Raw genomic sequence first — 12861 nt, 5'->3', positions numbered from 1 at the left:
GACAGCCGATCGCGTGCTATAAAAACACGATCACCGAGCCAAATGTGAAAAAAGCATTTTGATGTTTCAATAAAATCCCGCACTCCTGCCTTAAAACACACGTTGTTTCTGATACCCTATGATACACATGCTTCAGCAAATGGAAAGCCCGAGGGGAAGAAACCCGAGCCCCGGCCAGAGGAGACGGCGTAAGCAAGACGGTCCCCGCCCGATATTTCTGCTTTTTGTGTGTGTGTGTGTGTGTGCACGTGGACCAGGGAGCTGAGGATATATTACATAGTTGCTCATTAGTTTTTAAATTAAAATCTGATCCAAATTACATACTAAGATTCAATTAGTGGGCTGGAAGGAGGTCCCAGTAAGACACGTAGTCTTCCCTCATTCTGCAAAATGATTCCTTTACTTTGCAGAAATGGAACACTTCAAGGTGACTGAAACATTAGAGGTGAAGAATGATAAGAATTACCAACTGAATTATATCCTTTTTATCAGTTTCAAGTATTATCACGATAATTAAAACACATTTCAAATGGAGGGGAACCCCCCCGGTCATCTGAAACAGGAGAGGCAGGCAGGCACTGAGAAAGGCCATCTCAGGAAAATTCTCAGAAAGGCCCACATACTTGTTATTTTGTACATCTGTCTCGAACAAATGCTTGGAGATGAAAATGTACTCCACGCCGTCACTCTCCTGGCTTCTTCTTGCTCTGGTGGTATCTGTGATTCAATGAAAAAGCATTTACAAAAGCCCACATCAGCCCACCTCATGGAGAATATCGAAAAAAGAAATCAGCAAGTGTATTTAATTAAAATTTTCTTCAATGGGATTTTTAAACTTATAAAAAAGAAAATTACATTGAACTAAGTAACACATCCATCACAAGTATACTCATTTTTTTCAAATTGTATATCAAAGCAGTACCCTGCACCCCATAAATGCATCAATCTACAAACTTATGATTTAATAAAAAATAATTAATTAAAAAAAGTAAAAAAGATTAGCTAATAAAAGTGTCATACATTCAGATTTTCCACTGTTATTAAAATTATATTAATTTGGAGATAGATTAAAAATTAAGTTACATCATGTGTCTGTGCTGTTATATTATTATTTTGAAGACTTTTCGATATGCTAAGTAAGTAAGTGGTTATTTAAATCCTTGAGGAAAAACCCCTTTCTTTGGCAAATAACAGGGATACTATCATTACTATCTTTATTTGACAATCTTTTTTTTTTTTAAGTTTTATTTATTTATTTATTTATTTATTTTTTAGGTTTTTGGCCGGGGCTGGGTTTGAACCCACCACCTCCGGCATATGGGACCGGCGCCCTACTCCTTGAGCCACAGGCGCCGCCCTAGTTGACAATCTTTACTCATGGAAGCAAGTCTATCGTCCCCTAGGTTGTTTCTGAAATTATTTGACTGTCCTGGCATGGTAGTGGCCGTGTCATCAGTGGGAATGAAGTCAAATACTTCTACTTGCTAGCCAGTGCTTTTTGGCAAAGTTAAAAACAGCATCTTTCTCAAATACTACTGAACTTCTAACCTTCAGTAATCTTGCCAAATTATTTGCTAGTGAAATGATAATGGAACAGAAAGTAATGAGAACAATAATAATCACAACCAGAAAACAGGAGGCCTTACAGCAAATGCAAACCCTTGGCAGCCCATCCTTCCTGCAGATTCCACTTAAAAACTCAGGACCCCAAACAGCTATCTGAACATTTTGAAATAAGTAAAACAGGTAGACTGTGGGAGAGAGCCAGTCTGTACGGAGAGGAACTTAACTTTATTTTCCTCTTAGCTTTGCCTCAAAGGTAGGAATTGTTTGCAGAGAAGCCTGCTAGGATATGTGGCAATAAAATGCCAGTAAAAGCCCTAACTTTTTGTTTAAAAGAACCATGAAAAAAAAAAGTTTATGTAGGTTGAAAAGAGCGTAGACAGAGTCCAGGAGGAGAAGACAGTGGAGAAGGAAATACTTTACTTCTGGGGTTAAACCTACATTTGTGTATATGTGCAATTCAGAATCAAATCAGCAGAGCAAAGGAACTGAGGTTAGAAGACACGCGTCTTGGCCTAACTCCTGAATAATGGAAGCAGATACATACCCAAACCATTGTAGAACAGGCTTAGAGAACCAGGCTGAGATCTGAACCACACACCCAAGTCTCAGATAATTCCTTGAAATAGGACAGACCCAAACCAAAATAGCAAAGGTAAATGAGACAGAACTTACAGTCTAAACATAAGCTGACTACCTGCTAAAATAAAAACATCAACTTTCTCACAATATGATGACAGGACCAGCTGGGTGTGCTGGCTCATGCCTATAATCCTACCACTCTGGGAGGCTGAAAAGGGAGGATCATGTGAGCCCAGGAGTTTGAGACCAGCCTGAGCAGGAGCAAGACCCCATCTCTACTAAAAATAGAAAAACTAGCTGGGCATCGTGGTGGGCACCTCAGGAGGCTGAGGCAGGAGGATCCCTGGAGCCCAGGAGTTTGAGTTTGCTTTGAGCTAGGCTGATGCCATAGCACTCTAGCCTGGGCAAAAGAATGACACTGTCCCGGGGGGGAAAAAAATTATAACAGGACCTGGAGTTAATACAATGTTACCTTCATAATATCCAGAATGCAATTTGAAACTATTCAACCTAAAAGAACTAAGAAAACATGATTAATTCTCAAGAGGAAAGATAACGGATGATAACCCTAAAAGACCTGGAAATTAGAATGATCAAAGGCTTTAAAGCAATTATTGTAACTATGTTTGGCAAGGTAATGGAAAATATATATGACTTGAATAAAATTAGGAATTCTTAGCGGAGAAATAGATACTATAAAGAAGAATGAAGTGGAAATTTTAGAAGTGAAAAATAACAATATCTAATAGAAGCATAGGCCGAGTGCGGTGGCTCATGCCTGAATCCCAGCACTCTGGGAGGCCGAGGTGGGTGGATTGCCTGAGCTCATGGGTTCGAGACCAGCCTGAGAAAGTGTGAGACCCCCATCTCTAAAAATAGTCAGGGGTTGTGGCAGGTGCCTAGCTGTATTCCCAGCTACTCAGGAGGCTGAGACAAGAGGATTGTTTGAGTCTAAGAGTTTGAGGTTGCTCTGAGCTACACCATAGGGTAACAAAATAAGACTGTCTCAAAGGAAAAAAAATAATAAAAGCAAATCACTAGATGGGCTCATTGGCAGAACAAAGATGACAGAGAAAAGGGCCAGTGAACTTGAAGACAGATCAATAGAAATTATATAATCTGAACAACAAAGAGAAAAAAAGATTGGAAAAAAAAAGGAAATCCAGAGATTGTGCAAAAATATTGAAGTAGCTAACATATGCCAAATTTTAGCTCCCTTTTATCTAGTTAGAAAGCACATTTTAACACAATGCTCAGATCTCCTGAAAGTTTTCCATACTTGCTCCTTAGTTGTAAAGCACCAAGAGGTCATGTTAAGATTTTATGAAATGTCACACATCTCACAGGAACAACATGAAGTTCTCATAAATTTTACTCTATCATAAAAACTAAGAATAAATTTTGTAGCAGAAAAATACCCTATTGTGTGTTTACAACATAACGCATATACAAGAATATTAAAGATATTAAAATTAGTATGATGCCTTGCTTTGGAATTTAGGATTAATATTCATTTATAATCAGTTTTGTTGTTGCTGTTTGCTGGTGTTCCTTTAGCAAATATCAGGCTTAAGAAAAAAGTCCTGATGAAAGTCAAAATTGAGAATTTTCTGTGCATTAATCTGTTTCTCAAGATAGGAGCAAAGATTGTCTTCGTTCAATTATAATGGCAGGACATTTTGACTGAAAATCTGCAACATATGGTTTAAGAATCACTGCTCAGGGCTGGGCATGGTAGCTCATGCCTATAATCCTAGCACTCTGGGAGGCCAAGGTGGGTACATTGCTTGAGCTCAGGAGTTCTTGAAGAGCAAGAGTGAGACCCCCCCCTTCTCTACTAAAAATAGAAAAACTAGCCAGGCATTGTGGTGGGCACCTGTAGTCCCAGTTACTCAGGAGCCTGAGGCAAGAGGATCACTTGAGCCCAAGAGTTTGAGGCTGCTGTGAGCTGTGATGCCACAGCACTCTACCAAGGGCAACAGAGTAAGACTCTGTCTCAAAAAAAAAAAAAAAAATCACTGCTCTGACAGATGGAGGCTCCCAGCAGGGTCAACATCAAGTGGTAATTGAATGAGACATTTATGACATTGCTAAATGCATTTACGAGGTAACATGTCTACAACAAAACTGTCTGCATATCATCAGCAACCTGAATTATCCAGGTATGGTGCTATTTCACTGATGAAGAATTTCAGCGTCCATTTGTAATGAAGGCCACAGGAGTCTCGTGAACTCACTGACCATGAGGAATCCTGAATTGAAAAGATCTGAAATCCTCAGGATGAGGGTATTCAAAGGGCATACACAAGTCACTATAGGAGTTTTGAGACAGACTGTGTAATAGGTCCATTATTTCACTTCCAAGAAACAGAGTTGACAGAGTCCTTTGAGATTCACCTGTGCAAGTTTCAACCTGCTTGGCTACTGGCGTCAGCTGGGAGGGATTCCTTTGTTTCTGTCCATGCAGATTTTATGCTTCTTGATTTTTATGTATCTTAAAACTTTCATAATGACCCACATATTGATCCCAATGCAGGCCATGACCTTGACCCTAGCTCACGAGTACCTGCTGTGTTTACAGATTATGACACACATCACCCAAATATGAAACAACTCTACCCTCTTCCCTTCCTCCTGCCCCCTAAATCCCCAGAATAACTTTGTCATGATGAGATAACAAAAAGAAGTATTTTACTGGCACCCCAGTTTATAATATATATATATTTTAGAAAACTCAAGAGAGACGGCCCATGGACAAGGAAGTATTCTAGAACATATCAGGGGAGTCTGGAAAACATGGCTGTGTGAGGATCTTTTGGCTTTAACACTTGTTTGAAAGTGAATCATAGCAATGAATGACTACTTTGAAGATTTCTTTGGAGAGTCGCAGCCTGGGAATCTTTCTGGATATTGTCAACTTCTACAACTTCAGAGGCAAATATTATTTTAATAGCTGAATAAATTAAGGCCAACGTGCCTCGTTTTAGTTCCTTTAATAATACCAAAACTATCACAAACGATTACTTTTAATAGATGGCCTTACTGATATTTATCATCGTAAAAAGAAATCAGCTTTTACTACTAATTGGGCCATAAAAGAGTCTGTAGTTTAAAAAAATTGTTAGCGTTATACAGGAGAGAACGGATCATTATAAAACCTAGTTTCAAATCCAAGTGCAACCATCATCTATGGAACTCAAATCAACATATCCTTTCTCCCCCAGTTTCCTTCTCTAAAACGGAAAAAAACATCACTCATGCTATTATTAGAAGGACTACATAAATTAAGATGAACACAGGAGATAAATACACAGCAGGCAATTAATAAATTTGTTTTTTTCTTTATCATCTGATCTTGCATCGCTTAGTTCTCTTCTAAAACTGCTCACCTGTGAGCTTAACGATTGTTTTATAAAAGTTTCTTTTTTTTTTTTTTTTTTGTAGAGACAGAGTCTCACTGTACTGCCCTTGGGTAGAGTGCCGTGGCGTCACACGGCTCACAGCAACCTCCAACTCTTGGGCTTATGCGATTCTCTTGCCTCAGCCTCCCGAGCAGCTGGGACTACAGGCGCCCGCCACAACGCCCGGCTATTTTTTTTTTGTTGCAGTTTGGCCGGGTCTGGGTTTGAACCCGCCACCCTCAGCATATGGGGCCGGCGCCCTACTCACTGAGCCACAGGCGCTGCCCCTTTATAAAAGTTTCTAATTATCTGTATATTGCAATTCAGCTTTTGTAAGAGAAGTGAATAATCAAAGTAAAAAAAAAAAAAAAGAAACCATCTAATCCCACATTTTCCTTTGCTTTAATCTCTGTCGATGGAAACCGGAGTCCTGTAACTTCTGGCAGAAAATGATTATGAACAACAATTTGGAAAAATATAGTAACTTGAGGTAAGAGAAAATTATAATTTTAAAATAAAGTTGAACTCTTCCAAAACTAGAGAACACTGCTAAGGGCAATATACAAATGAATTTTTTTTTAAACAAGACTAAAACCACTTGAAAAAGCCAACATTTCAATTTAGCCTTTTAGACAGCTTCTAACATCAACATATTAAGTAGTCAAATGGCATTTATTCTGCAGATCAATAATGTTTCAAGCGTCACATTTCAATTGTAAAAATGCCTATGAAAACTACTTTTTATAAAAATAGATCTAATTCTGTGTACAGAAAAGATGCCTACCATATTTAGAAGCTATGGCCATGAAAAGCCAATTTAACACTATCTGCCAATTACTACATATAAAAGGTGATTAAGAAAGGTTTATAGGGTAAGAAGTCTCCTTTAGCTCTCTGTGGTTTGATCCTTCTAATCTTAAAGCTGGTAAAATACTCTGGAAAACATTAGTGCTTATTTTAGGAAACAGAACAGTTGGACTTTTGCTTAGAAGAAAATTTATAAATAATAACTTGATGTCATATTAAAATTAATTAAAATTGAAGGGTAGGAAGCTGTGATCAATACAGCCAATGATCTGTACCACCTAAGGCAGATAGATCCCTTAACCTCCTGGGCCTTGGCATCCTCCTCTGTAAAATGTGGACACTGTCGCTACACACGTCACAGCGTGGTTGGGAGGTTTGGGAGGTCTAGATGGGTAACGCTCTCTAAGTATTGAGCGATGGCAACTGCTGTATTGTAGACAGCAATGAATGGAGAACTCACGGGGCACGGTCACACCGTAGTGCTGGGTATCACTGATCAGCAGTTTTCGTTTCAGTTCATTCAGCCCTACTCCTACCGGACCTGAAAAATAGGATAACAGAAATTCATTATCAAATAAAACATATGCACGTTTCTGTAACTAACATGAACCTGTAAGGCTGAGAACATGGATCCAACTTTGCATCCCAAGTAAAGAGATCACTTCTAGTTCAATAGTACACAAGAAAGAGCTAGAAGGATGGCTGAGGTGGCTCACGCCTATCATCCCAGCACTCAGGAGTTCAAGACCAGCCTGACCAAGAATGAGACACCGTCTCTACTAAAAATAGAAAAAAACTACCCAAGTGTGGGGCAGGTGCCTTGCGTCCCAGCTACTTGGGAGGCTGAGGCAAGAGGATAGCTTGAGCCCAAGAGTTTCAGGTTGCTGTGAGCTGTGACACCACAGCACTCTGCCCAGGGTGACACAGTGTGATTCTGTCTCAAAAAAAAGAAGGAGAGAAAGAGAGAAAGAAAGAAAGAAAGCCAGAATTTCTTTTGCTGCTTATTTTATTTTATTTTATTTGGCTTTCTTATTTTTTAATGTAAATGCTTACCTTTCCCTCAAAAAGGTTAGGAATATTTATGTTTTAAATGAAACACAGGAATATCTGAGTACTCCCACCTGAGTACCTGGGCTTACAGGTGTCTGCCACCATGGCTGGTAACTTTTTTCTATTTTTTTTGTAGAGATGGGGTCTCACTCTTGTTCAGGCTGGTCTCAAGTTTCTGACCTGAAACGATTCTCCCACCTTGGTCTCCCAGAGTGCTAAGACTACAGGTGTGAGCCACTGCGCCAGGCCGACTTTCTTCTGGCATGTAGTATAACAAGCCTTCATATGACTCTTCATTTCCACTGGCCAACATGTCTTCATGATTCACCACCATCTTTAACTCTCTTATGCATGATCCATTCATCAACATTACCAAGGAAACCTCTCAAGATCTGCCACCTGACCTCCTGAGCGCAGAAAACTGATACAGCCCTGGAGAGCAGGGACACCATCATTCTGGTCTTCCCGGACCTTCGTGCTCTCCAGGAATCACTCCATTTTCTTTCTCAGCTGAGTTTCTTACATTCCCCACAAGGGCAATTTCCATCCTTCATTCTCCTCTCCGCTCACACCTGGGAGCCTTGTCGTCACTTCCTTGTTACATTCTCCACAATCAACTTCCAGAAACTGCCAATTTCACCTCCCAAATCTCCTCCAGCTCTATGACTCTCCACTGCCACTGCTGCCACCATAGCCCATGACACCGCACTGGGGCCCAGTCCTGGGACAGCCAGAGAGCTGCCTCATACCCGCCGATCTGCCACGCCATCCAGCGTCACCCAGCAGCCAGAGAGGCCTTTTAAGGAGCTACCCTGTCACGCCCTTGCTTGACATTCTCGCACAAGTGGTTTCCCCAAATGGGTAAAATTCTCCAAATGGCCTACAAGGCCCTGTGTGACCCAACCCTGCGGGGAGGGGAGGGGAGGGGAGGGGAGGGGAGGGGAGGGAAGGGGAAGGGAAGGGAAAAGGAGCAGCAGCAAATAAAATAAAATGAAGAAAATAGGGTCCTGGCCTGTTATCTGCCATTCCCCTCAATGCACTGACGTACATTCACCGTTTCTTTAGGAAGTCTCAACTCTGGAGTGTTTTGCAGAGTATGAGATACTTTGTGGAGTGACAGTCTAGCATTTTCCATTTTCTTCTCCTTTTTAAAAAGTTTAATTTCTTTTAGTAAGCTAGAAAAAAAAAGAGCCCAATGATTTAATTCTAGAGAAAAAATTAGGTGTATTTGAATTAGTGGAATAAAGTATGCCATCAATGCTGTGATACTCTTAATTTTTTTTTTTTTTTTGAGACAAGAGTCTCACTTTGTCACCCTCAGTAGAGGGCTGTGGCATCACAGCTCACAGCAACCTCAAACTCCTGGGCTCAAGCAATTCTCTTGCCTCAGCCTCCCAAGTAGCTGGGACTATAGGCACCTGCCACAACACCTGGCTATTTTTTTTTTTTTTTGCTGCAATTGCCACTGTTGGTTAGCTGGCCTGGGCCAGTTTTGAACGCACCAGCCTCCATGCATGTGGCCGGTGCCCTTAACTACTGAGCTACAGGCACCAAGCTGATACCCTTAAATTTTGACTACATCCAATTCTGAGCCTATGAGATAGTAACTTTACAATCTAACCCTCATATACAAGCTGACTTCACTGTAGAACGGTGGAGTATATAATATGCTCATGTGTATCCTCCACTCATGTACGCCAAGAGTGTTCAGTGGCAGATGATTTTGTTTGAAAATTTTCCCATAAATTAAGTTATTCAACATCACCATCTTCAAAGATAGATGTGTCCTCACAAAAAAGGTAAAAACAAGGCCATCATTTCCATCATTCTTACTCTGAAATCGCCCAATTGGCCTACGAACAGCATTTTTCCTGGTTGGCGCTTGGATCAATTCTGTCAACTACACTGGAGAAGCCCTAGAGTTCCCCATGATTTTATCCTCCTTCTGTGGTTAGGTTTTATGTCACAACATTTTTAGTTGGTTGGTTTGTATTTAGAATACAACACCTACTGATGTTCTGGGCAATTCGGTTAATTGCTGCTAAGGTTTATTTGTGCAATAGGATAGATTCACTTCTCCCCTTCAGTATATACATTTCTATTACAATGGGTGAAATACATTTATGTGTATATATGTGAATAGACTACTCTGTAGCTTGTTTTCAATTGTGTTTGCTAATGATTAAGTGAAGCAGAGAAGAGACTGTAAATAGCGTATCTTTAAATCAGAGAGCATGTTGTGGAACGACCATGATGCTGACGGGGCTGGCAAGGTGAGGGAGGCATGTGCTACAGGGTTTACAAACACAATTACTCATCCTCAAAGCATCCCTGCGAGAAGAGCACCATTATCCTCACTTTCCAGATGAGGACACTGAGACAATGAAAGGTTAGGCAATTTTCCAGAGGTCGCACATCTGGAATGTGGTTTAGCTGCTGTTCAAAAGCCTGTCTGTCTGACTCAAAAGTCTGCATTCTTTCCACTCTGCCTATGATCTTATCCAAAGAATGCCGATAAAACACGGAGCCGGGTACCAGTGACTCCACCCGCTGTCTGTTTTGGGATATGACTCTTCCACCCCATCCCAGCCTGCACCAAACTTTAGACAGTGATGACTATCTGTGCTTGAATAGGCAGAGATACTGGGTACAAAAAGTGGCAGAAGTCAAATCTGGTGATCTCAGAACTCACTCTATGCAGAACCTCTAAGAAGTCAAGAGCAAATTTAGTGAAGATGATGGGCATACCAGGTCTATAAAATACAAGGGGATATGTCTACTAGGATTCTTGATTCAGGAACATGGAAAATCATAACACAGGGATGATATATGTAAGCAGAAGTCTAGAAAGCACATTCCAAAATGATTTTGAAGTTTACTAATATGAAAATCGGCCAATGAACTAAAGCTGATGTGCCTACTAACTTCGAAAAGAAGCTGAAAGAATACCTATAGTCAAAGCAGAAATGTAAATAAATACTTATCTGCTGCATTTGAAAAAAAAAATTTTGCAAGAATTTACAAAACTATGTTGAAAAGGAAGAATCAAAACCATGTGCTTCAATCTCCATTAGCTGAAGTTCCTGGGGGAAAAATGTGTCAATTGGATAAATAATTAGAAATGTATATCATTTTAATTTACTTTTTATGTATTTAATTAGTAATTCCTTATTGAAAGTAGGCAAATATGTTGTATGGTTTTCTAAGAGGGTTCGTTTACTTCAGCCAAAGAAATACAGCCCATTTAAGAGTTACTAAAATATTGGTAAAGTTTCTACTTAAAACTTTCATTTAAGAAAATAGTCACTATTAATTATGTAAAGGCTTCTTTATTTTTTTTATTTTTTATTTTTTGTAGAGACAGAGTCTCACTCTACCGCCCTTGGGTAGAGTGCCGTGGCGTCACACGGCTCACAGCAACCTCTAACTCTCGGGCTTACGCGATTCTCTTGCCTCAGCCTCCCGAGTAGCTGGGACTACAGGCGCCCGCCACAACGCCCGGCTATTTTTTTTTTGTTGTAGTTTGGCCGGGGCCGGGTTCGAACCCACCACCCTCAGCATATGGGGCCGGCGCCCTACTCACTGAGCCACAGGCGCCTCCCCGGCTTCTTTATTTTTATCTTAAAAAGAAATGTTAAAAAAATCATATGCAAATCTTCAGCTTTCGTTCACATAGGAGAATTTAGACATATAGGGACATATAAGTCTAAAGGACATAGACAGTCCTTTTCCCAACAGGACCCCCGGGCTGGTTAATAACATCACTACCTCATTATTTCTGTAATTATGAGGGATTGAGTGTTTTCTTTGTTCTGCTTCGGGTTTTCTTTTTATTCCAGAATTACATTTAAGTATTTATGATTTGTAACAAATTTTTATGTATGAAAAAAAGAAAAATGTCTTTTTATTAGACTCTTAGCTCTGGCTAGGCATAGTGGCTCACCCCTTTAGTCCCAGCAATTTGGGAGACTGAGTAGGGGAAACTGCTTGAGGCCAGAGTATGAGAACAGCCTGGGCAATACAGCAAGCAAGACCCTGCTTCTGTAAGAAATTTAAGAATTAAGGGGATATGGTGGCACGTACCTGTAGCCCCAGCTACTTGGGGGGCTAAGATGGGAAGATCGCTCGAACCCTGGGGTTAGAGGCTATAGTGAGCTATGACTAGAAGATTGCTAGCACAATACACTTGGAAAATTAATTCATGGTTGATGCATAAAAGATTTTATTACAGTCAGACACACTGGCTCATGCCTGTAATACTAGCACTCTGGGAGGCCAAGGCAAGTGGATTGCTTGAGTCCACGAGTTTGAGGTTGCTGTAGACACCATGGCACTCTACCCAGGGTGATAGAACGATACTCTGTCTCAAAAAAAAAAACAAGAGTTTTTATTCTATAAATATGGTCCCAGCAAAAATCTGCTTCCTGAATCTGAAACATATATGTACAATTAAAAATCAAACAAAACAAACAGAAACTAAATGAGCCGACAAAGCTTTGAGGCAGAATACTAGTGACTTGGGCAGCACTCAAATCCATAAGTTCACTGAAATAATGTTTTAAAATATCAGCATGACATTCTTCTACTGAGAAAAATAGTTTATGGCCATGCTCTAAGGCAGTGTACTTAGAAGCTTCAACCATCTACTTATTTGTGTGTTAGTGTGAATATCCTGAGTGAATAGATATTTATTAGAACATAATGTATTATTATTGTGAAAATAATCTTTCTGAAATCAATAAAATAGTATATACAGTTTTTAAATGACACTCATTTAAAACAATGATTTTTATTTGTAAATGCCCAGCATAGAATTTAGTTAATAGTTTTTCTTCAGGCTGATGAGTATTAAACTGAATTTCACAATTTAAATAGAGTTGGGTGGTACTTTAGCAAGACAATCTTGCAAAAGATTTAGTAATATAATAGCAAAGAAACTTCACAAAGATGCAGGTAGGTGGAGATTACCAAATTTGTTTTAACACACTATATATGCACGTAATAGTCATAATACGTTAGTGATAAATCTATTTTGATCACATGAAAATTCTTCCACACTTTTATTGGCCAGACATCTTGTTACTCTTATTACCTAGAGAAAAATATTAGAATTACTGGAATCTGCAATAAATATCCAAACTGCTTTTGTAACCTGAAAAAAACATACTTACTTGTTTGATTTATTGCAAGATACGTCAAACAAAATCCCGAGGTAACTTACCCTCAGATCAGACACACTCTAAAAAGTCTATCTAGCATCTCACAGCACTATTCTTCTAGGCATAAGATGACAACAACCACATATTGGGCTCATAATCTTAGAATGATATTAGTGGATGGCTGGATTTCTGTGTTTGAGAGTGACAAATCTACCTATAAAATGAAATTTAAAGTCCCTCTGGAATCAAACTATATAACAAGTCTGACAACTTAGCAGTTTATAACAAGTCCAGACAGG

The 12861-nt window shown here is 39.7% G+C and overlaps 1 protein-coding gene across 7 annotated transcripts in view; it reads right to left on the bottom strand.

The window, feature by feature from the left end:
• MPP7 (MAGUK p55 scaffold protein 7) overlaps positions 1-12861 on the bottom strand; it is a 230649-nt gene that overhangs the window by 6339 nt on the left and 211449 nt on the right. For 6 of the 7 annotated variants that reach the window (XM_053572981.1, XM_053572980.1, XM_053572983.1 and 3 more), the window contains 2 exons: positions 6814-6894; positions 624-717 (listed from right to left, as the gene is read on the bottom strand). In XM_053572981.1, the coding sequence (XP_053428956.1) occupies positions 624-717; positions 6814-6894 (175 nt within the window). The remainder of the gene's footprint in view (positions 1-623; positions 718-6813; positions 6895-12861) is intronic. The other variant, XM_053572985.1, reaches the window with a different exon arrangement.

The sequence above is a fragment of the Nycticebus coucang genome, chromosome 20 (assembly GCF_027406575.1).
Source record: "Nycticebus coucang isolate mNycCou1 chromosome 20, mNycCou1.pri, whole genome shotgun sequence".
In the NCBI taxonomy this organism is placed as follows: domain Eukaryota; kingdom Metazoa; phylum Chordata; class Mammalia; order Primates; family Lorisidae; genus Nycticebus; species Nycticebus coucang.
This window is presented reverse-complemented; position numbering and strand designations above follow the sequence as displayed.